The 27938-nt window shown below is 42.1% G+C and overlaps 1 protein-coding gene across 5 annotated transcripts in view; it reads left to right on the forward strand.

The window, feature by feature from the left end:
* The first annotated feature begins 1616 nt into the window (after positions 1 to 1616).
* PAPSS1 (3'-phosphoadenosine 5'-phosphosulfate synthase 1) overlaps positions 1617 to 27938 on the forward strand; it is a 108686-nt gene continuing 82364 nt past the window's right edge. The window contains exons 1-5 of one of the 5 annotated variants that reach the window (XM_082642414.1): positions 1617 to 1900; positions 2171 to 2271; positions 14922 to 15036; positions 20150 to 20385; positions 26947 to 27085. In XM_082642414.1, the coding sequence (XP_082498540.1) occupies positions 14925 to 15036; positions 20150 to 20385; positions 26947 to 27085 (487 nt within the window). In that variant the 5' untranslated portion in view covers positions 1617 to 1900; positions 2171 to 2271; positions 14922 to 14924. Of the gene's footprint in view, positions 1901 to 2170; positions 2272 to 2882; positions 3036 to 9872; positions 9960 to 14921; positions 15037 to 20149; positions 20386 to 26946; positions 27086 to 27938 lie in introns of those variants that run through there. The other 4 variants (XM_082642413.1, XM_082642411.1, XM_082642412.1 and 1 more) reach the window with 4 other exon arrangements.

Here is a 27938-nt window from a genome sequence, read left to right on the forward strand (position 1 = left end):
AGCCCGCGTGCCTATAGCCCATGCTCTGCAACAAGAGAAGCCACTGCAATGAGAAGCCTGTGCACTGCAACGAAGAGTAGCCCCCGCTCGCCACAACTAGAGAAAGCCCATGAGCAGCAACGAAGACCCAATGCAGCCAAAAATAAAAATTAAAAAAAAAAAAAGCATGTATGACTGTCAGCATAACTGATGGCAACTTGGGCCTGTAGAAGTTCCTCCTGTCCTTCCACTGACCCTACCCAGGATTGTACTCTGCAGTAAATCACTTCTCTTGTCGTCAAGGGCTTTGAAGTTAATAGATATTGTTTAATAATCATTAGGACCCAGTGGCTTCTATGCTATCTTAGTCCCCAGACAATGATGAAGACCTTTGCTGACATATTCCCAGTGCCCAGGAGACTAGTTACCCATCCATAAACCTTGACTTAGGAATGCATTTCCTGTTTCTGAGCACTACTCCAATACCCTAGGTTAGCTATAAAACTGTCCCAATGTTCCCTCAGTGGTGTGCATGCAGCTGTAAATGCTTCTGGATCATAGTTCTCCATGATCTCACCCTGTAAGTTACTGTATAATAAACTGATCCACTGATTACATGGAGCCACCTGCTTCATTTTCTCAGTCTCAAGATACCTTCTTAGTTTGGTGGGCATTTTTCATTCCCTCTTGTCCTCCAGCAAAGAGGCAGTAATGTTAGGTCTTAGGGATTGGTGAGTATTTGTAGGGTAGGGCATTGTGTTATGGAGGAGAAGCACTTCAAACAACTATCTTGGTGCCAGGGACAAGCTTTGGAAAGGCCCTTAGGGTACTGGAGGTGGAAGGGGAGATAACTCCTAGAGCAGGCTCCCCTCCATCCCCAGCCCATCCTCCTGTGAAGTAGGCATGGTATACTTCGGTGAATTTGAAAATGTCCTCCACACGTGGACATTCTACTCTGTGGTCACCAAGGGCCTTCCCTCAGCCTGGATTTCATTCCTCTAAGGATTTCCTGAGAAGCTAATAAAATAGAGGCCTCTTTTTGGCTTAGCGGGTGAGAAGTATCCGACAGAAATCTGAAGAGACATCTGCAAGTGGGGAAGGAGGCACCTTGCAGATAACCACTAAAACCAGAGAGATATTAATTACTGATGTCCAGGGATGGGGTATTGCCTTTTTTTTTTTTTTTTGACACTGTGCGTTGAGCAGAATTTTAAAGCTAAGTGGAACGTGTGGAGAATGAGCTGTTTAGCAAATCTTCCCTCTGCGAAGCTGGAAAATTTCTTTTTAAATGCGGCCAGGGCGAGGAGGGCACAGATATGGAGGATAGGAAACTGGTGACCGGGTTTATGGAGGAAAAACCAGAGGGCCGGGAGACCACGTCAATGTCTTCTGCCATCTAGTAAACAGCAGCAGGCAGCCAAACCAGCAAAGAGCTGAGGGCCTGGTATCTTCCTTGTCCTTCCAGGTCGATGCCTGGGACGCGTTTCCAGCCTCTGCGCATGCGCAGCGCAAGGCGGCGAGCGGGGAGGGACCCTGGAAGTTCCACGACTACCTTCTCAGGCCCCGCCCCTTCTTCAGAATCAAGGGGGAGGAGCGTCGTGCGCGCTCGCGTCGGTGCGCGCCCTGAAGGCCCGCTCCCATCCCCTGCGTCCGGTTCTCGTGCGTTGCTTCGCCCCAGCTCACACACCTCTGCCCCGGACCCATTTCGGAGGCGGGGCCGAGGCGCCTCTTAGTCGGAGCCGCGAGCACGAGCGCGTGCCTACGACAGCGCGTGCCAGCCCGGTCGCGAGGAGACTCCGCCTTCCCGTCCCGCCCCCGCCGGCCTCCAGTCCTCCGACTACTTTCTGGGCGCTGAGCAGCTATGGAGGTTCCCGGTAGCCTGTGCAAGAAAGTCAAGCTGAGCAATAACGCGCAGAACTGGGTGAGTCGGAGCAGAGGTGCGGAGGAGGCTCTGGGAGGCTCCGGCTGCAGCTTGTTTCGGAGCCTCTGCCTCCCTTCCGCCTCCTCTGTATCCTCCCTGGAGAATTGGGGGTGGTACCCGAGGCCGCGGCGCCTTCCACCTGGGGCGGTGGGTTGTGCCGGGTGGAGTGGCGCGGCGGGGGCGGGGGTCCGATCCAGGGTCCGTCGGAAGAACTCCCCCTTCTCCCAGCTCCTCGCCTCAGAGGAGACCTTGAGGACGCTCTTTCGGCAGTGAGCTGGCGGCTGCTGAAACCTGCATCCCTCGAGGGGAGCTGCCCGCATCCCCTCCAGTGGCCTGAAGGTCTGCGGAGGAGGCAGAGGCAGGCGTCTTTGGTACGTTTCCTGGTTTTTCTTGGCTCTGCCAGTGCAGTGAGCCCAGGTTTGGGTCCAGCTCCACGTCTTTCCATTTCTGACTTTCAGCGTGAAGGGAGAGTACCCAACAATGCGGCCATTCATGAGCTGAGACTGCCCTGAACTGAGGTTCTTTGTGATTCGGTGTTAAATCGGAATATCCAGCAAATAACATGGAAACAGTAAAGTGAGGGGGAACTAATGGTTTATAACGTTTAGCAAGGACTGCCTGTTTGCTTTGATGGTTAAGCAACCTCGGAAGGTTGCTTGCTTCCTTAATTATTCTTGGTAAGAAACAGCCTTAAGCTAAGATTTTGTAAGTGTAGAGGGGGTGGGGTGGAGCAGATGATGTCCAGCTCTGGAGGCCGGAAAGATACTGGTTTTAAGTTTGGGTGGAAATTTTTATTTCACAGTACAGCAAGATCACGAGGTTTAAATGCAGCCTTGTAAATCGTCATTACCGTTGGTGAGTCAAAGAAAAAAAAAGCCATTTCAGACAAATAAATGTTCAAGTCATTAATTTACCACATCTGTTGTTACCAAGTATTCTCACCCGATTCCTTTCCCCTCTTAGTTATTTAACTCTTCCTTAGGTGATAAGGACGGAGAAGAGATAAAAGGTGAATTAGACCATTGGAAAGAGCGCTGGACTAGCGGCCTGGTCTCTGGTTCCAGCTTTGCCGTGTAGTAGTTGTGTGATCCTGAGTAAAAACCCTCGACTTCTTTAAACCTCAGCTGACTTAAAGGTATAGTAGTGGTACTTCACTGGAGAGTTTTGAGGAGTAAAGAAGATAATGACTTGGAGAGTGCAGTGATAACACTGCTATGGAAGTATTGATACTGCTCTTGTTACCTTGAGGTGTTTCCTGGTTAGGGAACTATGGTTGGCTGAATTAGGGTATTTACATGTCATTTCAGCTACACTGTCTGTAACTCATTACTGTTCCATCTGCCAAATAAGTGCGTGTTCTTTGTAGAGGCATGTGCTACTCACGGGGAAGGTGAGAAGTGAGGGACTCAGTGCTTGCCTTCTAGTTGCTTCGGGCCTGGTTGGGGTTGTGATTGGCATTTGCCAGATGATGAATATATCATTATAGACCCCAGTGAGTAGGGTAAGACAGCTGTTTTATCACAGGTTAGTGGGGAGATTAGTTTAGTCTGGGCGTGATGGAGGAGAAGTGTGCTCAGATTTTTGAGGCAGAGGGGAACTGTATGAATAAGGTCTAATAATAATTTATATTATTTATAATATATAGTATTATTATAATATTATTATTATAAATAATATAAATAATAATAATAATTACCATTATTTACTCCAGGAACAATGAAGAGACCTGTTTAACCACTCTAGAGGGTTTTTGTTGACTGGAGATAAGATTGAATGAGCACGATGGGACTAGGTTGTATAGTTGTTAATGTTTGGCTGCTGAGTTGAGACTAGATTCTGTGAGAGATTTTGGATGAGGCTAGAATTTTTTAATTTTCAGGGCCTTGTAAATCTTTCTTTGCCCCAGTAGGGAACACCCATCATCTTTTCCTCTCACATACATCGACTGATAGGGACACGTGTAGTGAATCCAGACACCTTTAAAGTTCCCATCACATGAAGAAATTGGTATTCCAGGAAGACGGGTCTGCTGAAGAAATTAGTCACTGTTAGAGCCCGGATGTAGAAGTCCTGGAGGACAAACAGGGTTATAGTAAGGTTTAAATGAATTAATAGACTTGAAGAATGCCTGGTACATGAGCACCGGTTAAGGTCTTTGTCTTGTTACTGCTGTTTATTTATTTATTTATTTTGTGGTACGCGGGCCTCTCACTGTTGTGGCCTCTCCCATTGCGGAGCACAGGCTCCGGACGCGCAGGCTCAGCGGCCATGGCTCACGGGCCCAGCCGCTCCGCGGCATGTGGGATCATCCTGGACCGGGGCATGAACCCGTGTCCCCTGCATCGGCAGGCGGACTCTCAACCACTGCGCCACCAGGGAAGCCCACTGCTATTAATTCATACAGTTGTGAGTACTGGGCTAAGGTGGTAGTGGAAAAGCAGAATAGATGCGGTAAGAGCATTCAAGGTTGAGTAAGAAGGACCTGACAAGAGTTAGGGAATGAAAGAGGGAGACGTATTAAAAGAGGATCCTGAGGTTTTAATCCTGGGAAATGAGGAGAAAAGTCGCAGCATGCAGGGAATTTGGGAAGTAGGTTGAGGGCTGGAGTGATGGTGATAATAGTTAAACACTGAAGGAAAGTTTACTATGTGCCGGAGACAGTTTGAAATTTTTTACCTAAATTAACTTATTGAATTTCTGTACCATTTTTGAGGTGGGTATCATGAGAGACAGTGGTTTAAAGCAAGGACCCTGGAACTGACTGCCTGGACTCGAACCTGGGCTTCACTATTTACTAACTGTGTAACCTTTAGGTAGTCACTTAATTTCTCTTTGCCAGTTTGCTCATCTATAAAATGGGGGTGATGGCCTCACAGGGATATTGTGAAGATTAAAGCAGTTAATATATGAAAAATGCTTAGAACAGTGTCTGGCATATTGTAAATGTGTGTGTGAGCTGTTACAGTCTGAGTATTATGTGTGTTAGCTGTTGTTGTTAGTTATCCCCTTTATTCCAATTAGTATCTCCATTTTATTGATGAAGAAGCTGAGGCACAGAGATGTCATAGAGCTTGTAAAAGGTGGACCCTTTTACAGGACCCTTTTAATGCAGTATTAAGTATGCTGCATGTAAGGGACAGGTGGCCTTAGAGATAGTCTGTAGAACAAGGCTATCCAATAGAAATATAACGTGAGCCACATAATGTAATTTAAATTTTTCTAGAGGTCATAGTAAAATAAAAGTAAAAAGGAACAGGTTGAAATAAATTTTAATATTTATTTAACCCAGTATAAAGTACTGTCATCTCAATATAAAAATGAGTTTAATACTATCATTATCAATATAAAATTATTAAAAAATATACATAAGTATATATTTTAACTTAGCACACATCTCACCTCAGACTAACCACATTTTATTTATTTATTTTTAATTAACAACTTTATTGGAGTATAATTGCTTTACAGTGTTGTGTTTCTGCTGTATAACAGAGTGAATCAGCTGTATGTATACATATATCCCCATGTCCCCTCCCTCTTGCGTCTCCCTCCCACCCTCCCTATCCTACCTCTCTAGGTGGTCACAAAGCACCGAGCTGATCTCCTTGTGCTATGTGGCTGCTTCCCATTTGCTAGCTATTTTACATTTACTAACCACATTTTAAAAACTCAGTCGGGACCTGTGGACAGCACAGCTATAGGGATTGAGTTAGGTTAAGGTCGAAAATAAAGATTTGATGGTTAAATTCGAGTTAGAGAATATACTAGAGAGAAGGGAGGTGTCTCCATGTACCTACAAGAATAGTAAAGAAGATCAAGAATGAACATGCCCCTTTAGCCTCCTCTTATCTCAGTCTGACGAAGCATCAGGTGTAATGAGTATCATTTAACATCTGATTGAACCTTTCTCTATTGGGACGGTTTTCATTTGCCTTCCGTAAAACATTTCAAACTGTGTGTTAGCTGGCCCTCAGTTCAGACCCAGGTGTCACTCACCTATTTTGTAGACTCATGTTGGGCCAAATCCCTTGCTTGGACCCGCTTTACAGTGGAGCTGGACCCTACTACCCACAGAGTAGTCTGAGATCTAGCATTGCCGTTCAGAAGCACATACGATGATCTCATTCTGGTTTGCCGTTCCATTCCCCTCTCTCCTCCACACCCCAAATTCCCATAGCTCCATATCTCCAGCACCAGCTCTCCTTCTATACCTTACATCCTCAGGGTTTTACACAAGCCTTTGCTTCTGCCCTGATGCCTGTTGACCTTTATCACTTGTGGAAGTCTTCAGAGCCTCGGGCTCCTGTACCAAAACTGTGGCCTCCTGTGTCCACACACTGTTGCACATAGGCTGAATTCTTTGTGCACCTCTGTGTTATGTTGCACTCTGCTATTATCATGTATCATGTAATCATATTTCGTTACAGAGGTTTTGCGTCTACACGGAGCTTTTCCTTATATAACAGGATGGGATAAGGGTTAGAGTGCAGAGTAGGCTTGGGTACTTCTGTTATTAAAAGTGTTAGATAACTTACTAGTAACTTAGCACAGCTTAAGTAAGAGAATAAGCTCCATATGTGGTAGAATTAAAATTATAGTTTTGTCACTTACTACCTGTGTGATCTTGGGCATGTTGCCTAACTCCTCTGTGCGTCACTGTCTTCAAATGTAATAATGTGGATAATGAAACATAGCTTGTAGTGGAGCTAATAGGGCATATCTCATAGGGTTTTAATGAGGTTTCAGTTATTTAATACATTTAAAGCACTCTAGTGCTGGCACATGAGCACTGTTTAAGATGTTCTTATTTATTAATTCATCAAATACTTAACGCCTGCTTTGTGTGTGCCCGTGTTCCAGGTGCTGGGGATGCAGTGGTAAAAAGACAGCAAAGGGTTCTGCTCTCATGGATATTACATTCTACCTGGGAGAGGGTTAATCGAAAAGCAAATAAATGAATGAGATATTTTTCCCTTTTATCAGTTCTACCTTTTCTGAACAATTTGTCCCTCATACTGCTCGATGCCTTTCATAGAAGGCCAGCAGCCCGTTCTGGATTTGGCGGAAGACTGAGGTGGTCCAAAAATGAAGCAAGCATGCAGAAATGGAACACACAGCATATGGAAAGCCATATATTCCTCCTTCAGAGCATTGGCCTGGCTGTGTGCAGGGGCAGCTACTGAGTTTCCTTCCCTGGAAGCTAGGGAGATACTGCTGGAAAAGTTGTCTAAAGGAGGAGGACTGGACTTCTACCAAGAACGTACTCCGTGTTGACTTGACAACAAGAACGGGAAGAATGACAGCAGGGTCTAGATCCGCATTGTCCAACCTGGTAGCCACTAGCCACCTGTGGCAACTTAAATTTCGTTAAAATAAGATGAAACGTTCCGTGTTTCAAGTGCTGCATTTCCATAGGAAGCTCGTGGCCACTGTATTGGACTGTGCAGTATAGAACGTTTTCATCATCTCAGAAAGTTATACTGGAAGGTCTAGATAGTAACTTTGGGATGGCTGCTGACATTTTTTCCTACTTATGTGTGTATTTCTGTACTCGTGTATTTGTTCTTACTTTCTTCCCTGGGGAAGGAAATTTCGAGAGATGGTAGCAACTTTGGAATCACGGTTTTGGGCAATTATGTAGTCCTGGCTCCGGCAGGGTCCCCAGCTGTCAGTTAGCCTCCCCTTTAGCATAGTGGCTTCTCTAAAGTTGAAATATGAAATAAGCTTCCCCAACTTGGCTCTATTACATTGACCTTTGAGGAGTAGTTTTCTTCTCCAGTGATTTTCAACCAGGTAAAAATTTACTGCCCCCAGAGGGGTGTTTGGAAAATATCTGGAGACATTTTTGGTTGTTATATTTGTGTGTGTGTGTGTAGGGGGGGTTGCTTCTGACGTCTGTTGGATAGAGGCCAGGGATGCTGCTACAAATCCTGCAGTGCACAGGACAGTCCCCACAGCAAAGCATTATCGTTAATGCCAAGACCCAAAAGTCATTAATGCTGAGGTTGAGAAACCCTGTTCTATTCTTTGCTTTGAGTAAGAAAAAGGGGAAATAAATTAGGTAACTCTGAAATGCAAAACTAGTAATTTAAAATAAAATCCAATACTAGCATTTTCTCCTCCACCAGCTAGGATGTTACCATCTTTTGCTCTGAGATGGATCAATTACCCATAGCATACCAACAACAAAACAGTAAAATCCAACCCTGAATTGTTTCGAAAGCGAATTACTAAGTAATTAGTTCAAATGAAAAGACTTTTTTTTTTTTTTTTGCTTGTTGTTTTTTTTTGGTATTTACCTAAGTGGTAATTATTTCTGTGAAATATCCTTTCCTAAGGACACAGTTCTCTACCAAGTAGGTTTTAGCTGAGTAAACAGTGGCAATATTGGACAGTACATATAGAAATCCAGTTAGATGACTGCAGCCATTGTTCTTATTCTTCTCTGTAGTTTCTCTGATGGTTGCATCCCTTCCCTCTGTCTTTATCTCTCATATGTTTAAGTGTTGAGTTCATTGTTTTTTTAGTATATTTACAGTTTTATAACCATCACCAATATCTACTTTTAACATTTTCATCACCCCAAAAAGAAACCCTGTACCCATTAGCAATCATTCCCTATCCTTCCCTTTTCCCCCTCTCTAGCACCTGCCAACCAATAATCTACTTTTTGTCTCCGGATTTCCCTATTCTAGACTTTCCTATAAATGTAATGATATAATATATGGCCTTTAGTGTCTAACTTCTTTAACTTAGAATAATGTTTTCAAGGTTCATCCATGTTGTAGCATGTATCAATACTTCATTCCTTTATATGGTTGAATAATATTATGTTTTATGGATGTATCACATTTTGCTTATCCTTTCATTAGTTGATGAACATTTGAGTTGTTTCTACTCTTCAGTTGCTATGAATAATGCTGCTGTGAACATTCATGTACAGTAAGTCTCCTACATATGAACGAGTTCCATTCCGAGAGCGCATTTATAAGTCCAATTTGTTTGTAAGTCCAACAGAGTTAGCCTAGATACTCAACTAACACAGTCGGCTATATGGTACTGTACTGTAATAGGTTTATAATACTTTTCACAAAAATAATAAATAAACAAACACAAAAAATAAAACAATTTTAATCTTACAGTACAGTACCTTGAAAAGTACAGTACAGTACTGGCTACATCACTGCTGCTTTTATGCTTGCTTCTGGACATCCTGGGCTTGAAATAAAGATACTGTACTACTGTACTCTATACAGTATTGTACAGTAAAGTACACAAAAGCACAACCACTTGTAGAGGACACATCCCCATCATGTATGTAGGGAAAGCCCCGCTGTCACCATAGTGGGAGGCAGGGGCCTGTCATAGTGTAAAGGTGTCTTTCTCTCTTTATTGTTTGTCTCCTTCCCTGAAATGTTTTTGATCCGTTTTACTCCCTGTATCTAGGAGGGATCCATCAACAAACGATGAATGAACAGGTAGTCTCAGGCTCATTTCTGACTTATAAGAATCTCTTATGGCTGGACTTCCCAACTGGAGGTCATTCAGGGCCCCTTCCATTAAAAGTATGGACAGTTTAAAATATCCATTAAGTAAATATTTAAGTGTTCTTTAATCTTTAAAACAGAATAGTTGGAGAGCCATAATGTATATGCAGAGTGTATGCATGACAATCAGTGATCGAATAGGCATGTCAGTATCTTAGCTCTGATTCAGGAGATCTGGGGTAGGGCCTGAGATTCACTTTCTGAGAAGAAACCAGGTTATTGCCAGTGTTTCTGTGCCCCATGCTTTGTACCAGCAAGGTTTTAAGTGTGGCCTTTTCAAGTTGTTTTCTTAACCTCCAGGAATGTATGAGCTGACTCACTTTTGCTGTTTGTCTTTGGCTTGTTAACGTTAATGTTCAAAAGATTAACTTCAGTTATCAATAACTCTGTGAACTAAAGCTTTCTTCTCATTGTATTCTTTTCAGTTTTATCCACATGGTACTCTACCATCTCTCCAGTTTACTCACAGTATGTCTTGGGATATAAAAGACACATCTGTGTTACCATTTCAGGTATTCTCTTTGGAAGAATATACTGTTTGGCAGTCAGTTTAAGATGGGTGGTGGGGTGAGTGATAGATGTTGAAGTCCAGAATTATGCTTGATATTTGGTAATATTTTCTGTGCCTTTACAAATTTCACTGAAAAATGCAGAGTTCTTCATAAAATCATCATAAACTCACAAACCATGAAATTCTCTAAGTAGCATCATAGGAGAAGTTAATTTGTCCCATAGGGAAGTGGATAAAATAACAAAACAGCCCATGTGGAAGTTAAGGTGGGTCAAAAAGGGGCACAGGGCCACTTGTGTGGGTGTTGAGGACAGCAGTTTGTAGAACGTGTAGGAAATGTACACCACAAATATGAGAGGCCACCTGACGTTAGCCTAGTAACAGGACTGGTAGTCATTTAGTCCCAATCGTAGAAAGAGAAGGAATTCTTTTGAAATGAATTGTCCCAGTTCTGCTATTCTTTTTTTTTTTTTTAAGTACTTTTCCAGAACCTAAATGCCCTCTCTGTTCTTTTTTTTTTGAAGAAGAAGATGTTGGGGGTAGGAGTTTATCAATCTATCCATCTATCTTTGCTGTATTGGGTCTTCGTCTCTGTGCGAGGGCCTTTTCCAGTTGTGACAAGCGGGGGCACCTCACTATCGCGGCCTCCCTTGTTGCGGAGCACAGGCTCCAGACGTGCAGGCTCAGTAGTTGTGGCCCACGGGCCCAGCCGCTCCGCGGCATGTGGGATCCTCCCAGACCAGGGCTCGAACCCGCGTCCCCTGCATTAGCAGGCAGACTCCCAACCACTGCGCCACCAGGGAAGCCCCCCCAGTTCTGCTATTCTTAAGACTTCTGAATGTCAATCATCATTTCATTTGCAGGTTATACACAGAACACAAATCACGCTTTAAATGCCTTATATCTAACTTTTACTGAGCACTGACTAGGCACAAGAAAAGAGGTTGGGTGTTGTGAAAAACACAAAGAACTATAACTCATAGAGCTTGACCTATTCTCCCAAGGAAGTAAAAATTATATACAAAAAGACACCGTATAAAACGGTCCATAAATAACAGATGAATCCTATGGGCAGTAAATGTTACAGGGACTGCCTTGGGTGTATGTACAACAAGCCAAATATTACTATCAACCACCCAGACTCTTAGAAAAGAATAAGCCTGATTTCATTGTTCTGTGAATAGAAACTAGGGCATTGAATACTCAGAACAGGAATGGAGCGTTGGAAGGAGATAACTCACTGATGCACCCACTAATGTCATGTTTTCTTGGCGGGATTATAGGAAGGCTTTGGCTAGAGTGGGTGGAAAAGGAAAAGAGAGGGGAAGGGGGACTAGAAGATTACATATGGAAGTGGCCTTTAGATTTTTAGTAAAATTCAGGCATACACCCACCACCTTGCAATTCTAAGAGTTTTAAAAAGTGCTCTTTGATTTATTCTGAAAAACCGGGAGGTAGGAGATTGTGGCAAATCTTTTTTTAAGTTTGTGTTTTAATATGGAAAATATCAAACATACATAAACAGTAAGCCTCCTTGTACCCAGACTGCCATATTTACTGCCAGAATTTTTTTAAATGTAGGAGGCAAGAAGCCCGGAGGGAGCATACTTTTCTAGTGATTAAAACAATCTCTTATCCTATATTTTCTCAACCACAGCCTCAGCATTTTGTAGCTTCTCAGTTTTTATACATTCTACTCAATTTAAAAAGAAAAGAGAAGATATATTATGGTGCCAAAATGAATTAAAACTCTTTCAATACATGTTTCTTCTTGCCCCAAAGCAAAGTAACTTGGAAAGAAATCCCGAAACAAAATGACGAAGTCAAACAGGTTCTGCAAGTGTAGGCAGTGCATGTGTATAGCAGCCTCCTTGTCCCCCATCCCTGTCCTGTCCCCTTCCAGCAGACCCAGCTCCTGTCTCCTCTCCTCCCAGCCTGCCTGCCTGGAAGCTAAAACTGGATACCTCAGGAAAGAGGGGCCGCTGCTTCCCGGGAGACGCAGATGTCTGGGTCAGACACCCCAGGTTTTGTTTAAAATCCTGGAAATGCAGAGCTGGAAAGTTACGTTTGCTTCATCAGTTTAATTGAAAGGAAATGGTTTGGGAGACCCATAGTAGAATTCTTCGTGATGATTGGAACTATGGATACATCTGCTAATGAGATGGTTAGTGGGGGAGGGGTGCAGCTTTTGTGGTGGGCCTATTAAAAGAATTGTCCAATTGTCCCTTTGGCTCCCGAGGACACCCCCAGGGCAGTGAGTGAGAGTAAGATGCAGATGGGCAGAGATGCTTTCTCCTGTACACTAGGGGAATTGTGCAGGGAGAGGGGGAAAGAGATCCTGAACCTCAGGCACCTTCTCAGGCCAACCAGTTTTAGAAAAGAACACATCTGGAAGCTGAAGATCTGGATGGAAATGGTCCCTTGACAAGGTCCATGTTCATGTACCTGTGAGGGTGTTTGTTCCCCATTTTGAAGACCTCTGGGTCAAGGGTGAATCAGTCTGACTGTTCCGTGCCTCAACCTGAGCCACTCACGTGGCTGCAGAAAACATGGTCATGGCCACTGCTCTTGTTTTAGATGTATGACTGTTGTCTCCAGACGGCTTGTTTGGACTGCCCAGCAATCATTCTGGATCTCCCCAGTTACTTTTTCACTTTTCTTTGCATTTGCTGTTCCCTGTCTGGAAGGTGCTTCCCTCAGAGGTCATCAGAGATCTTAAATATCCTCTTTTTGCTGAAGCCTTCCCTGGCCACCCTGTCTAAATATCACACTTCCTATGATATTTGTTCACTTTTTTTGCTTTACTTACTTTTCCCCCCTCTTTGATACTTATTTCTAACTTACCTAATTTCCTTATTTATCTTGATGTTTTCTTTTCTTGCCTCTATTTTTCCTGTTAGTCCAGTGGTTCTCAAACTTGAACTGGCATCCGAGTCACTTGGAGGCTTTAAAATGCAGATTGTCAGGCCCCACCTCAGAGTTTCTGACTTAGTCTGCTTGGGGCAGGTCCTGATAATTTGTTTCTAGCAGTTCCCAGGAGATGCCAAAGCTGCTGGTTAGGGACCACGCTTTGAGAACCGCTGCCCTGGGAGGGAGGACTAGAGAAGCCCCAGGAGGACAGTGATTTTATTGGTATTGTGCACTTCTGTTTCATCAGTACCTAGAAGAATGTCAAGCATGTAGTGTGCATTCAGTAGATATCTTTGAGTGAATGATGAATAAAACTGTCTTTAAAAAAAGAGCTATACGCAGTATCAAATACAAACACCCTATTAAAAGAATGCTGACACTTACCTATTTTATAAAGGCATAACTTGTTGAAAAGAATCTAAATTATGTTTTTGCTCCATAGGAGGAGAAAATAGAGGCTATGTGATTCATTTTTTTAATTTTAGAAAACAGCTTTATTGAGATAATTTGCCTACCATTCAATTTACCCACTTAAAATGTACAATTTGATAGTTTTGATTATATTTACACAGTTGTGCAACCATCACCACAGTCAATTTTAGAGCATTTTAATTACCCCAGAAAAAAACCCCATATCCATTAGAAGTCACTCCACATTCCTCTCCCAACATCCCAGCCTGAGGTAACCACTAATCTGCTTTCTATCTCTTTAGATTTTCCTATTCTGGATGGTTCATATAAATGGAATTATGCAATAGGTGGTCTTTGTGACTGGCATCTTTCACTTAGCATAATGTTTTTGAGGTTTGTCTGTATTGTAGGTTGTATTAGTACTTCATTCCTTTTTATTACCAAATAATATTCCACTGTATGTATATACCCTACAATTAAACAGTTTTGTTTATCTAATTATTAATTGATGGACAGATGGGTTGTTTTCACCTTTTGGCTTTTATGAATCATGCTGCTGAAACATATGTGTACAGTTTTGTGTGGATATGTGTGGACATGTTTTCATTTCTTGTGAGCATAAATCTAGGAGTGGGAATCATTTGGACATATGATAATTATAATTAATGTTTTGTAGAACTTCTGTTCTCCAGAGTGACTGTACACTCCCATCAGCAAATGTATGAGGATTCTAATTTCTCCATATCCTCACTAGGACTTGTTATTTCCTGTCTTTTTGATTATAGCCATCGAGTGAGTGTGCAGTGGTATCTCGTGGTTTAGATTTGCATTTCTTGGATGGCTAATGATGTCGAGCGTCTTTTAATGTGCTTATTCACCATGTGTATTTTTTTCTTTGGAGAAACGTCTATTAAGATCCTTTGAGACCTATGTAATTTTATGCCCTTCTTGTTTAAGGAGAAGAAAATTTGAGAGAACAACAATTACGTTCCATTTTTTCATCATGCATTTTATGATACCTGCAGACATCCCTTCCACACTTCATTCAGGAATCTGCTCAGATTCCACCTTCTCAGGGGTTTTTCCTGATTATCCTGCCTAAAGAGGCACTCATCCCCTATCTCTCTTTCCATTCTTACTCTTTTTCATTTTCAGAGTGCACTTGTCACTCTCTGATTTAATAATTAAGTGTTATTGGTCTGTCTCCTGCCAGTGGAATGAGCTCAGTGAGAGTAGGGACCCTCTTCTGTTCACTTGGTGTACTAGTAGGGCCTCAGGAAACAATGGTTGAACGAATGAATGAGTGAGAAGACTGGGCTCTGGAGTCTGCCACTTACCAGTTAGGGGAACTGGGGCAAGTTATTTAACTTTTCTCAGGTTTAACACCTTCATCTGGAAAACCACAGTAGTAGGAGTTTCTGCATCCTTGAGGGGCTTTGCAGACTAATTAATTAGTATATGTATATGTAAAGAACTGAACACCGTGCCAGGTACTCTAAAGAAAGAAAAAGTCGTTAGTTTTCATCTTTTTCCTTGCTTTTGGCATGTTACATAGGGCAGTTACTGTATGTTTGCAAGGAATATATGTTTACCTTTTAAAGGACTCAGGTAAACCAGAATTCTTTTTTTTTCTTTTTTCCAGGGGATGCAGAGGGCAACTAATGTCACCTATCAAGCTCACCACGTCAGCAGGAACAAGAGAGGTCAGGTGGTGGGGACCAGAGGTGGCTTTCGCGGTTGCACGGTTTGGCTAACAGGTATGGTCTGGGGAGACAAGCCAGTCTATGTCAAAAGCAGTGGTATAGACAGCCTTGAGCCAGGAGCAAGGATACTTACATTTTGAGCTCTGTTCTTGTATCTGGAGCACCATAATATGTAACTGACAGAGCTGCTTAATAATAACATATTTTCTTTTGGTAATTCCTTTTGTTCTTTACAAAATTGCTGTTAAAGCGGAAAAATCAGAATGCAGCTTAAAACTACTTTCTAGTTGATAACTACCTTACATTCTATAAAATTCTGCATGCAAATAGGACCTGGATTCTGCCTTCAAGATGCTAATAATATAGACCATATGAAGAGAAAGAATGAGTGGTAAAGAATTTCACACAATCAGTTTCTAATGATTCTTCTTTTGCTTTGGCTTCTGATTGATTCTTGTGTTGATTTTCCCAGAATCTCTCTTTGAGAGGGTAAATTGATCCAGGTTTTGGAGGTGGTTTTAAAAATGATGGATCTTTTTTCACTTCAAGGAGTCTTAAATAAAATTTTCTTGCATCTTGCCAATTTACCCATGCTGGAGGACAGAGGGAATGAAAAGTGTCCACTGAATTGAGAAGGAATCTTGAGACTGAAAAGCAAGGCAGGCAGCTCCATATAATCAGTGGATCAGTTTATATTATAGGGTAACTTATTCACAGGGTGGGATCTGGCAAACAGTGATCTGGAAACATTCACAGCTGCACTCAGCACTGCTGAGGGGCCACTGGGACAACTTCATAGTTAACCTAGGGTACGGAGGTACGTGCTTGGAGACAGGAAGTGTATTCCTGTCAGGATTTATGAATGGGTAACTAGTCTTCTGGGCCCCAGGAATATATTAGCGAAGGTCTTCATCATTGTTTGGGGACTAACAGAGCATAGATGCCACCTGGACCTAACGAACATTAAACAGTCTATTAACTACAAAGCCTTGATGACAGAGAAGCACCAAGTTGGCATCAGTTATGCCAACAGCCATACAACCCACTAAAATTTATACCTATTTATTTTCCAAATGTGGATGAGGGTCCATTTTCCAGTGTCTTTGTCAACATGGATATTACCCATCCTTAAAACTTTTGCTGATTGCCAAAAAACAGCATTCCCATTTTCTGTTTTTATAAATTGAAAATTTCAACTGTAGATAGGTCTGTGTGTTTCTGTATGAAAGAAGAGAGCATTTTTGAGTTCTTCCCATCTCCTCATTCTTAAGTCTAGATTGATGTTAAATTGTTACATTTATATTGTCTAGGCTTGTGACACATTCTGTTCCAAATCTTAAATTCCCATAGGTGTTTGTATTTGAGTTCTGTGAGTAAATTGATTCAACCTTACTACCTTCCCATCAGTTCTTTTATTACGGCATGCTCACAGGCTCCAGACGCACAGGCTCAGTAATTGTGGCTCACGGGGCTAGTTGCTCTGCGGCATGTGGGATCTTCCCAGACCAGGGCTCGAACCCGTGTCCCCTGCATTGGCAGGCAGATTCTCGACCACTGCGCCACCAGAGAAGCCCCCCATGAGCTCTTTCTTTGAGTCAAGTTTTTATGGTCTGTATTTTTTTTTGTTCAGTGGTTTTTATAAGATGCTTTCCGTTGGATTCTGAATTCCCTGAGTTTTTATGTTGGAGTAATGTTTTAAGAATTCCAGGACAAAGAAAGTATGAACCAAATATATATTTTACCCAGCCAAGTTGTTGTAAAAGACAGGCAGACATTTCTTCTATTAAATGTTGTGACTAATCCAATTTTTTTTTCTTCTTCTAAGGAGCTTTCCTTTTTTCATCTGCATGCCTGAAGAATTATTTCTTTTCGTATATTTTCTTTTGTAAGTTTTGCTTTTCTCGTTTAAGCCCTTTTCCTTCTGCAATTGATTTTTGCGTGTAGTGTGAGGGACGGATCCATTTTCTTTTTTTTCCATATGGATAATCAGTTGTCCCAAGATGAGGGTATCCTTTTTCTCTGATCTGCTGTGCCAGCTGTCATAGATCAGGTTTCCACTTATGTGTGGATTTGTTTCTGGGAGCTCTGATCTATTCCACTGGTATACTTGTCTATTGCTCTATTATCGCCACACTGTCTTAATTACTGTATGTTTGTAGAGTCTTGAAATCTAGTGGAGTAAATCCTCTTACCTTCTTCATTAGGAATGTCTTGACTTTTTTTTTTTTTTTTGGCTCTTTGTATTGTATAAATTTTGTAATAGGTTTAACTAATTCCACCAAAATCCAGTTGGGATTTGATTTGGGATTACATTGTATCTAAAGGTCAATTTGGGAGGAAATTGATCTTTAGAATATTGGGTACTCCTTTTCTTAAACATGGTTTATTCCATTTATTTTGCCACTAATGATGCTTATATATACTTTTATCAGATTTTTTTGGTACTTGCTTTACAGTGTAGGATGTAATCAGTTTCATAAATGTGTATTTGTAAAGAAAATGTGTTCCCCTGATTTGGGCAATATTCTATATATGTTCATCAGATCAAGGTTGTTAATTATATTGTCAAATTTATAGCCTTCACATTTTTTTTTTTGATATTGTTGGACATGGAAGTCATGATTTCTTTCTTTTTCTTGCAATTCAGTAGCTTAACCAGATCTGTCCAGGTATGGAGTGGTTTGTATGTCATTTTCTTGGAACACTGTTTTTTCTTACATCTTATTTCGGATAAACTTTCTGGTTTTGTCTTTTTACATTGATTGGTATATGAGTTTCCCAGGGCCACTGTAACAAATCACTACAAACCGAGTGGCTTCAAACAGCAGAAGTTTATTCTCTCACAGTTTGGGAACCTGAAATCGAGGATGGTTCCTTCTGTCAGCTCTGGGGAAGAATCTGTTCCATGCCTCTCTCCTAGCGTCTGGTTCTGCTGGCAGTCCTTAGCGTTCCTTGGCTTGTAGAGGTACCGCTCCAGTCTCTGCTTTCGCCTTCAGATGGCCTTGTTACAAAGATTTCAGTCACTGGATTTAGTACCCACCGTAGTCCTGTGTGACCTCATTTTAATTTAACTAATTACATGCACAGAGACCGTTTCCAAATAAGGTCACAGTCTGAGGTTCCAGGTGTATGTGAATTTTGGGGAGGACACTATTCAATCTAGTACATTTGGTTTCTCTTTGGTATACCAGTTTTCTTTATCTTAGTTTTGGATTATCTGTCTTGCATTATCTATTAATTTTCTCTAACCACTTTGATTTCCTAGCCTTTTTGTCTACATTCACTATAATCATCTCAGTGAAATTTTCTGTCATTAGTTCAGTTTTCAGCAGTGTCTGTTCTTTGTTTCAAATTAAATATATACATAAAATATGTACATGTACACATGTGTATATATAAGCAGACACTTTAATTGTAGTTTAGGTTATCTTTGTGTTTTTTTAAATTTTTATTTTATATTGGAGTATAGTTGATTAGGTTGTCTTTGTTGTATAAGAAGTTGATGTTTTCAGTATTTTTCCCCTGATACTTAGTGTTCAACTGGTAGTTAAAAACAACAATAACAAAGAACAGAAAAACCTAGTCTCCCTAGCCTCCATCTCTTTGTTCAGTCATTGTTGCCATGTAACAAATTACCCAAAACCTAGTGGTGTGAAACAACCATTTTAATTTGCTCACTGTTTTGTGGGTAAGGAATTCAGGAGTGCTCTGCTGGGCGGTTCCCCCCCGGGTCTTGCTTGGTCGCAGTCATGCTGACTTGGGCTCCAGTCATCTAAAGCCACAACTGGCTGGGTGTCTGCAGTGACTGCCCAGTGGATGATGCTGGTCAGCTGGGAGCTTAGCTGGCTAAGGCTATCGACAGGAACACCTACTTCTGATTTCTCTAGCACGGTGGTCTCAGAGTATTTAACAGCTGGCTTCTCCCCAATTAAATATCCAAAGAGAAGCTGAATAGCCTTTTCTGACCCAGTCTTGGAAGTCCTGCTTAGCATTTTCACTATATTGTTTTGGCTACAGGCGACTCCTAAGTCCAGCCCAGATTCAAGGGCTGAGAAATACTCTACCTCTGGGTGTGACATTGGCAGTGTCACATTGTAAACAAGCTTTCAGTCAATCTTTGGAAAATACTACCTGCTGTACTCATGTTAATATACATTTTTAATGTAGAAACCATATAACACTATATTGATCCTCTTAACATATCATCCTTTTTAAAATTGATTTTTCACTTAGCTTTCTATACTAGCATGTCAAAAAGTATCAGTACATTAGGTTTCAGTGTTTTATCTCTTGTCTCATAACTATCTTAATTTTTTTTTGAAATATCTATCTGTGTATTTCTATATTTGGATGCGTTGGGTCTTAGTTGCGGCATGCGGGATCTTCGTTGTGGCATGTGGGATCTTTAGTTGCGGCATGCAAACTCTTAGTTGTGGCATGTGGGATCTAGTTCCCTGACCAGGGATTGAACCTGGGCCCCCTGCATTGGGAGTACGGGGTCTTAGCCACTGGACTACCAGGGAAGTACCTATCTTAGTTGTGAATTCTGATACACTCACCAAGGTGGCAAGTGTTAGTGCATAAATGTACTCTTTCCTTTTCCTTTACTCCTCATCGCTTAGTGACTAAACATTGGTAGAGGAAGGTGAAATGAGGATATTCTTTCAAGGTTAATTATATTATAAATTGGATTCCCAGGTGCTTTTATCATGGTTGCCTTTGGGAGGTGTTGATCCTGGGATATAGAAGTAACTTTCTAATATTTATTTCACTTACTTTTGTCCTTTCTTTTTCTTCCCTCACCAGAAATAATTTGGTCATATAACTTTCTTTTAAAATTGGCATGCAGCTTTAGAATAGTGGTAACAAGAGGACAAAGTGAATATCTACCCGACCATGTGTAATATTAAAATTGGTTAAGCCTTTGTAGCTCAGTGATTCCTAGGATACCTTCGGGGTTAGACAGAAGTTACTAGAAAGATAAATGCTTATTGTATTTAAACTACAGATGTTTTCCTAGCTAAGATGTAGTAAAATTTTACAGAGAAATATTAGACAAGAATGTTGCTAAGAGACTGCTCTGAATAATGAAGCCTGTGGTTAAAATTCTTTATTACTTATCCTCCTAACTTTATGTATGGAATCTGTTTGGACTGTTCACTTCTAGGCTTATCGGGAGCAGGAAAGACCACAGTAAGCATGGCTTTGGAGGAGTACTTGGTGTGCCATGGTATTCCATGCTACACTTTGGATGGTGACAACATTCGTCAGGGTCTCAATAAAAATCTTGGCTTTAGTCCTGAAGACAGAGAAGAGAACGTTCGACGCATCGCAGAAGTTGCTAAGCTGTTTGCAGATGCTGGCTTAGTGTGCATCACAAGTTTTATATCACCTTATACTCAGGTATGTGGCTTTTGCGCCATTGCTGTTCTCACTACATATATTGAGAATATGGTGTCAGGCAAAGCAAATAATTTAAACACTGACGTGTACTTTGAGGCTAAATCCAAATTAAAACAATTAACCTACGACATTTTTGTGCCGCAACTTCCTGAGTAAATTCATTTTTGAAAAGCTTGCTATAACCCACACACCCACCGCCCCCCTCAAAAGTATAACCAGAGTTGTTGAACAAGTCAATGGCCAAATTATTTCAAGTTTGACTTTTCAGTTCAAAAATCCTATAATAAATACTCAACATGTATCAAACACCAGGGAGAACCTTAGGTTTCTTAACATGTGTCCTGTCATGGCTTCTTTGCTCACAATTCTTGAGTTTCATCTTTCATCACACTCTTACTTATTTTAGAGACCATAGAGCACTAATTCACTTCTTTGTATTTCTCTGAAAAAAGTCACGTTGTTTCTACCACGAGAATTTTGTTTCCCTCTGCCTCGAAGGCCCTCTTCTCCTTCCTCTTAGCCTCGCCTCAGCATCGGTTGACACCGGTTCATGCTTTGAGACTCAGGTTGGGTATTTCTTCCTCCTAAGTCTCTCAGGCTTTGTTGGGTACCTGTCTTTGGTGCCCTTGTTATTGTGCCATAGCACATTGTTTTATTATAAATACCAGTTCTTTGGTTGGTGGTGCTAATAGCAGCAGTAATAATAATAATAATGATAATAATAGCAGCTAACGTTGATTGAACACTTACTGTGTACTGGTAACAGTTTTAAAGTGCTTTTATGTGAATTAGCTCACTTGGTTCTCATCACCCAGTGAGGAGGGTGGAGGTGAGGAAACAGAGGTGTCAGTCACCCCACCTCACACACTCTACATGGCAGAGCAAGGATTTGCACCCAGACAGTGTCAGTGGAACCTGTGCTCTTGCCCACTGTGCTTTGCTGTCTCTAAACCCCACTGGCTCTTTGAAGGCTGGGACTACATCTGATTTATCTTTATAATCTTGATGCCAAGCCCAGATCCTGGACCACAGTAGATATTTAGTGTTTGTTAAATGATAGCATAGCCCCTTAGGAAGCCCAGCTATGAAAGAACAGGTGAGTTAGAGTAGTAGTTAAACACGGGGGCTTTGAAGCCAGAAGCAAGAGACTGAAATCTCGCCTCTGCCATTTACTGTTAGGACCTTGGCCGATTTACTTAACCTTCCAAGCTCAGGTAATACCTACCTCGTAGGGCTGCTCTGAGGATTAGGTAAATCATGCACTCACAGCTTTCAGCATAGTGCCTGATGTGTAATAAATAGTAAATGTAGTAAATATTAGTGCAATTCTAGTACTGTATCATAAATCTGGATGGTTACTTAGACTTTTTTTAAAAACAGAAACAAAATTTGAGCTGTAAGGGTTATAGATAAGTGTGAGACTTAGTGTTAATCACACAGGTTCACTCATGGCAGGAGTCCTAAAGGTTCTTTGAGGACTAGCTGCTTTTCATCTTCCTGAAACACTGGGATTGGTGTCAATATGTCAGTTTAAGGTATCCTGAATAATGAAGTGTATGAGAGAATGAGAGTTGTTAGAGTTCCTGAATTCTTGGGTATAAACAGTTTTCATAGTAATATAGTAACAGTGATTTGCTTGCACTTTCTGGGAAGCTTTGCAACTCTTGGAAAAAGAGAAAGTCAGTAACACCTAATTTGGAGAGCGAGCAGCTGAGACCTGGGTATCTGAAAGGATACGCTGATCTGTTTTTTTGGCTCCCTTGTTTCCATAACATGGAGCAACACTTTTCTTGATCTCACCCCCAAAAGCACTAAGAATGAAAATGAGGTTCGGACTATGCTTAGGTCATGTCAAAATTCATGATAATATTTGGACCAAATCATATATTTTAGGATATGTGTATTCTTCTCTGTCACCACTAACCTTGGGCATCTTGGTTGTAAAAATAAACCTGATAGTTCTTATCCTTGAGGAGAGTCAGTAGGTAGTCTGGTGGGAGCACAGAGATGCAAACAGTTGCAGTGTCGTGAGGCAAGTGATTAGGTACATGTCTATAAAGGTGCTGTGGAAGATTCACAGAGGAAGTGCTGCTTGAAATGCGTCATGAAAGATGAGTCATTTTTCTTGCAGGAGAAAACTATTTCAGAGAGGAGATGCTACAGGATTTGCAAAAGCATGGAAATGTGAGGGACTTAGGTCTTTGGGGAACTGTAGGAAGTTTGTTTTGGCTGCTCTGCCGGATGAACATGAGGGGAGATGAAGCTCGAGCGATTTGCAGAGGTCTGACAGTGAACTCTGGACTGCTCGGGACTTTGCCCCACAGGTGGTAGAGAGTTTGAGATTGTACTGGGGAATAGTGTCTCTGGTGCCTTTGTATTTTAGTGAGGTCACCCTTAAGGCCTGGAATGGGAAGGGTCTGGAGGTAGGAGACTAGTCAGGAGGCTTTTGGAGTGAATTCAGGTATCGGCCATGGGAATAGAAAAGATGGGGCATATTTGAGGGCTCTTGAGCCTGTAGCGTTAGTGGAACGTGGTGCCCGGGTTGATTGCTGAATTTGGGGGTGAACATGAAGGATGGTGCTTTCAGAAGAGAAGATGGTATGATTGAGTTAGAAAATATAGGGTAGGAAGGGAGAAGATGACTGTTTGATTTTAGCTGGGTTAGGTTTGAAATGCTGGTGGTGTATCTAGGTGAAGATGACCACTGCGTCATTGGGAAATTGGTTCTGGAGCTCAGGAACGTTGTGTAGAATTGAGATAAAGATTTGGGAATCAGGGGCTTCCTTGGTGGTGCAGTGGTTAAAGAATCCGCCTGCCAGTGCAGAGGACACGGGTTTGAGCCCTGGTCAGGGAAGATCCCACATGCCACAGAGCAGCTAAGCCCATGCGCCACAACTACTGAGCCTGTGCTCTAGAGCCTGCAAGCCACAACTACTGAGCCCACGTGCCACAACTGCTGAAGCCTGTGCACCTAGAGCTCATGCTCTGCAACAAGAGAAGCCACCACAATGACAAGCCCGCGCACCGCAATGAAGAGTAGCCCCTGCTCGCCACAACTAGAGAAAGCCCACGCACAGCAACAAAGACCCAGTGCAGCCAAAAATAAATTTTAAAAAAAATTGGGGAATCATTAACTTTATTGTTGAAACCTTGATGAAGTTGAGTATACGAAAGAGTATATAGAATGAGAAGCGAGTCACAGGTGGAAACTTGGGGAACACCTTCATTTAAAAGGACAGTTGGAATAGTAGAATCATGACTTAATCACTCTGCCAGATACTAAGGTTATAAAACTACTGAAATTATTTCAGTATATTGGAATGAGATCTGTGACAGAGGTGTATGGTGGGTACTCTGAGAACCCAGCGGAAGTGAGACCTCTGTCAGCCTGGACATGGGTAGGCTTCCTGGAGGACTTAGCATGGAGCTGTGCTGTGAGGGGACACATTGCTGTAGCCAGAGGAGAGAGGTGGAGTGTTTTTGGCAGGGGGGGATGGCAAAGGCATTAGGCCCAAACAGCCTGGTAGACCAGGCAGGTGTTGATTATCAATAGAACATCAGGTGCAAGACTGAGAATGGTGGGGCCAGGTGGAGAAGGCCTGAGGCGTCACACTGAGAAGCTTGGGTTTTACCCTGATGGTGCTGGGCAGTCTCTGAAGAGTTTAGTGACGTGGTTGAATTTGCATCCTCTGTCATCTGGGGACAGTGTAGAGTGTGGCTTTGAGCAGGTCAAAGCTGGAAGCCAGCAGACTGATTAAAAGGGTGTTGTCCAGGCAAGAAAAATGAGGTTGAACCAGGAGCTAGGGAAGAAGTGCAGACTGGGTTTGTGTAATGTCTAGAGGTAAAACCTGAAGGACTTCGTGACAAAATGCAGGGGGTGGGACGGCAAAGGGAAGAAACAGAGCAACTCTGGGGATTCTGGGTGAGTGGTGTCGTCATCCCTTGATGAGGGCAGTATAGGTGGGAATGCAAGCTTGGGAGAAAAGAGAGTGGGTTCAGTTTTGCACGTGTTAAGTTTGAGGTACGTGGGAGATCTCCAGGTGGGTGTATTTTGTAGGAAGTTGGAAAGGTGTGTTTACTTTCGGGAGAGGACAGAGTTCAGGCTTGAATGTTGGTTTATATGCTGTAGTTTACACTGTGAAAGCAGTTGAGCAAAGTGCTCAGGGACCGTGCAGTGTGCGCAGTGGGCTCCTGGTAGAATGTGGGCAACCCCAGTGCCGCAGGGGAGCCTGCATAGGAACGACCGGGGAGTAGCATGATTGCAGTACACAGGGTTAGTAGTATGAAATGTGGCAGAATGGCCTGGAAAGTGCCAGGATTGAGGGAATTTTTGTATGATTTGTTAGCTCATCTCTTTTTAATGGAAGAGGGTGACTTTTACTTGTTTGTTGCCAGTGGAGAAGGAGGAGGTTGAAAATTCCAGATGCAGCAGTGAGAATGGATTGAGCAAGGTTCATTAGCAGGACGGGGATTTTTTTTTTCTTACGTACAATTTTTAAAAGTTACTTTCCATTTACAGTTATTACAAAATATTGGCTCTATTCCCCATGTTGTACACTACATCCTTTAGCTTATCTTACACCTAATAGTTTGTACCTCTGACTCCCCACCCCTATGTTGCCCCTTCCCCCCTCTCCTACTGGAAACCACTAGTTTGTTTAAAAATTTATTTTATATATTTATTATTTTTGGCTGCATTGGGTCTTCATTGCTGCGCACGGGCTTTCTCTAGTTGCGGTGAACAGGGGCTACTCTTCGTTGCTGTGTGCAGGCTTCTGATTGCAGTGGCTTCTATTGTTGCAGAGCACGAGCTCTAGGCAGGCAGGCCTCAGTAGTTGTGGCTCGCGGGCTCTAGAACGCAGGCTCAGTAGTAGTGGCGCATGGGCTTAGTTGCTCCACGGCATGTGGAATCTTCCCGGACCAGGGCTTGAACCCGTGTACCCTGCATTGGCAGGCGGATTCTTAACCACTGCACCACCAGGGAAGTCCTGTTGTATTTGTTTAGATTCCACATGCAGGTGATATCATACAGTATTTGTCTTTCTCTGTCAAACTTATTTCACTTAGCACAATGCCCTCCAAGCCCATCCGTGTTACTACAAATGGCAAAATCTCATTCTTTTTTTATGGCTGAATAGTATTCCATTGCAGAGTAGGGGATTTTGAATCCGTGAAGGGAGGAGCGGCAGGAGGGAAGGAGATAAAGGTGGGGGATATAGGTAAATTATATGGCAGAGGGGAGATTGAGAGCGTTTGTGTCTGGGGATTTCTTTTTCTTTTCTTTCTTTCTTTTTTCTGGCCATGCTGCACGGCATGTGGGATCTTAGTTCCCCAACCAGGGATTGAACCCACGCCTCCTGCATTGGAAGCACGGAGTCCTAACCACTGGATGGTCAGGGAAGTCCCTGGGGATTTTCCTTTTGAAATTAGAAGTGTGGCCATCTGATAAGAGTGGAAGTAGGCATGGGTTGAGGGGCCATAAGAAAGGTGGTAAATGATAACATGAGCCATGTGGGGATAGGATGGAGGAAGGTGCAGGGGCTAGCTTTGAAAATGGTGGCACTGCCTTGTCTATAGAATATGAATGTGGAGCCTGCGTTTGAGAACAGGAAGATGAGTGAATCCTCAAGGGAGAACCTAGTTTCAGTTAAGACCAGAAACAAGAAGAGTTTCACTTACAAAGGAAGCAGTGTTCCAGAGAGAGTTTAGGCCGAGCAGTGAAGGTATTAGCAGAGTTGGGGGTTAGGAGTCATGTAGAAAAGTAAAGTTTTGGGAATGCTAGAGATGTGTAGTGGCTGCAGGGCTTTGTATTTGGCAAGTGAATAAACTAGCCTCAGGGTTCTGAATGGATCCCTTGTGAAGTTCCTTTCACGCTGGCTCAGGCTGAGGTTGAGCCTGTTAAGAGAGAGGCCTGATGACGTCTGCATTTAAGCTGGGCTTTGGCTGAGCTTCCTTGTAAAATTTAGGTGAAAGTTTTTATGGGGCATCCATTGTTCTCCCTCCTGGAACTTGCCAGTATCTCAGATTTTAGAATAGCAGGCCTTTTGAGGATACGGGGAGGGGGAAGGGTAAGCTGTGACAAAGTGAGAGGGTGGCATGGACATATATACACTACCAAACATAAAATAGATAGCTAGTGGGAAGCAGCCGCATAGCACAGGGAGATCAGCTTGGTGCTTTGTGACCACCTAGAGGGGTGGGATAGGGAGGGTGGGAGGGAGACACAAGAGGGAGGGGATATGGGGATATATGTATATGTATAACTGATTCACTTTGTTATAAAGCAGAAACTAACACACCATTGTAAAGCAATTATACTCCAATAAAGATGTTAAAAAAGATAAATAAATTTAAAAAAATCCTTAATGAAGAATGGGTGTGTTAATCTAATTTCTTGGGTTTATTTTTTTTCAGTTTATGTTTTCAAAATATAAATTAAACTTTGTCTATTTTCCACTAACACAGCTGAAAAGCACTTTTACTTGTCCTTGACATTAATATAGTACCTTTGATTCATATGAGCACTCTTTATTATGTTTCTGTATGTGCCTTTTTTCTAAGGATCGCAACAATGCAAGACAAATTCATGAGGGCGCAAGTTTACCTTTTTTTGAAGTGTTTGTTGATGCTCCCCTGCATGTTTGTGAACAGAGGGATGTCAAAGGACTCTACAAAAAAGCACGGGCTGGAGAAATTAAAGGTAAGTAATATTTTTTTCCGAGTTTGTCTTTCCTTAGATGTTTCATCTTACCATATCTGAGACTGATAATCTATTCTAAGAGATGGAAGTTTTCAAACAACTTGGAGCTCCCTGAGAAGAGAAAGCAGGTCTTGTTACACTGTTGTATCTCTCAGGCCTACCAGTAGTACCCGGCACTGTGTACACTCGGTATCATCGATCAGGTTGAACTCCTACTCGCAAGGCAGTTTTAGAGGATTGGGACTTTGGGAAGCCTATTTGGTATAATTAGGTACCTAGCATTAGATTGGCTATTAGTTGGATAGTTGCTGCCACTTCTGTTCTCTTTGTTCCAGTGAAAATGTAGGGCATTCCATAGCTACTGGGAAAAATGCCTGAATTATAAGCATCTTGAGAGCAAGGAAAATGTCTCTCTTATTTATATCATAGTACCGGGAATGGTCTGAAATTCATTCTATGTATGATTGTTGCATTAGATTAAATTAACATATCTGTGATTTTATCAAAGTACATACAGCTTGTATTTTTGATTTTATGGTCTGCTCCCAGAGTTTCAACTATGATGAAAATTTGGACATAGAAAGAGACATTTAGAACCCGTTCTGCTGTCGCCCTTGATACCAGTCATTCTGTTTATCTTTTAGACATCCTTTGACATAGCCCTGGTCTATTATCGGTATTATTATTAACAGTAACAGAGGGCATGCCAGCATAAGAAAAATCAAAGATAGGTTCAGCATTGTTTGGGATCAATTCATGCCCCTAACTTTTGTTTGCCTTCCCAGCAGGGAGTGTGATAGCCTCAGACTCCCAGGAGCTCTATGAAGTGTAGATTTTGGCACCAGCTTCTGGC

This window comes from Mesoplodon mirus (genome assembly GCF_964341445.2).
Source record: "Mesoplodon mirus genome assembly, chromosome: 2".
NCBI lineage: Eukaryota > Metazoa > Chordata > Mammalia > Artiodactyla > Ziphiidae > Mesoplodon > Mesoplodon mirus.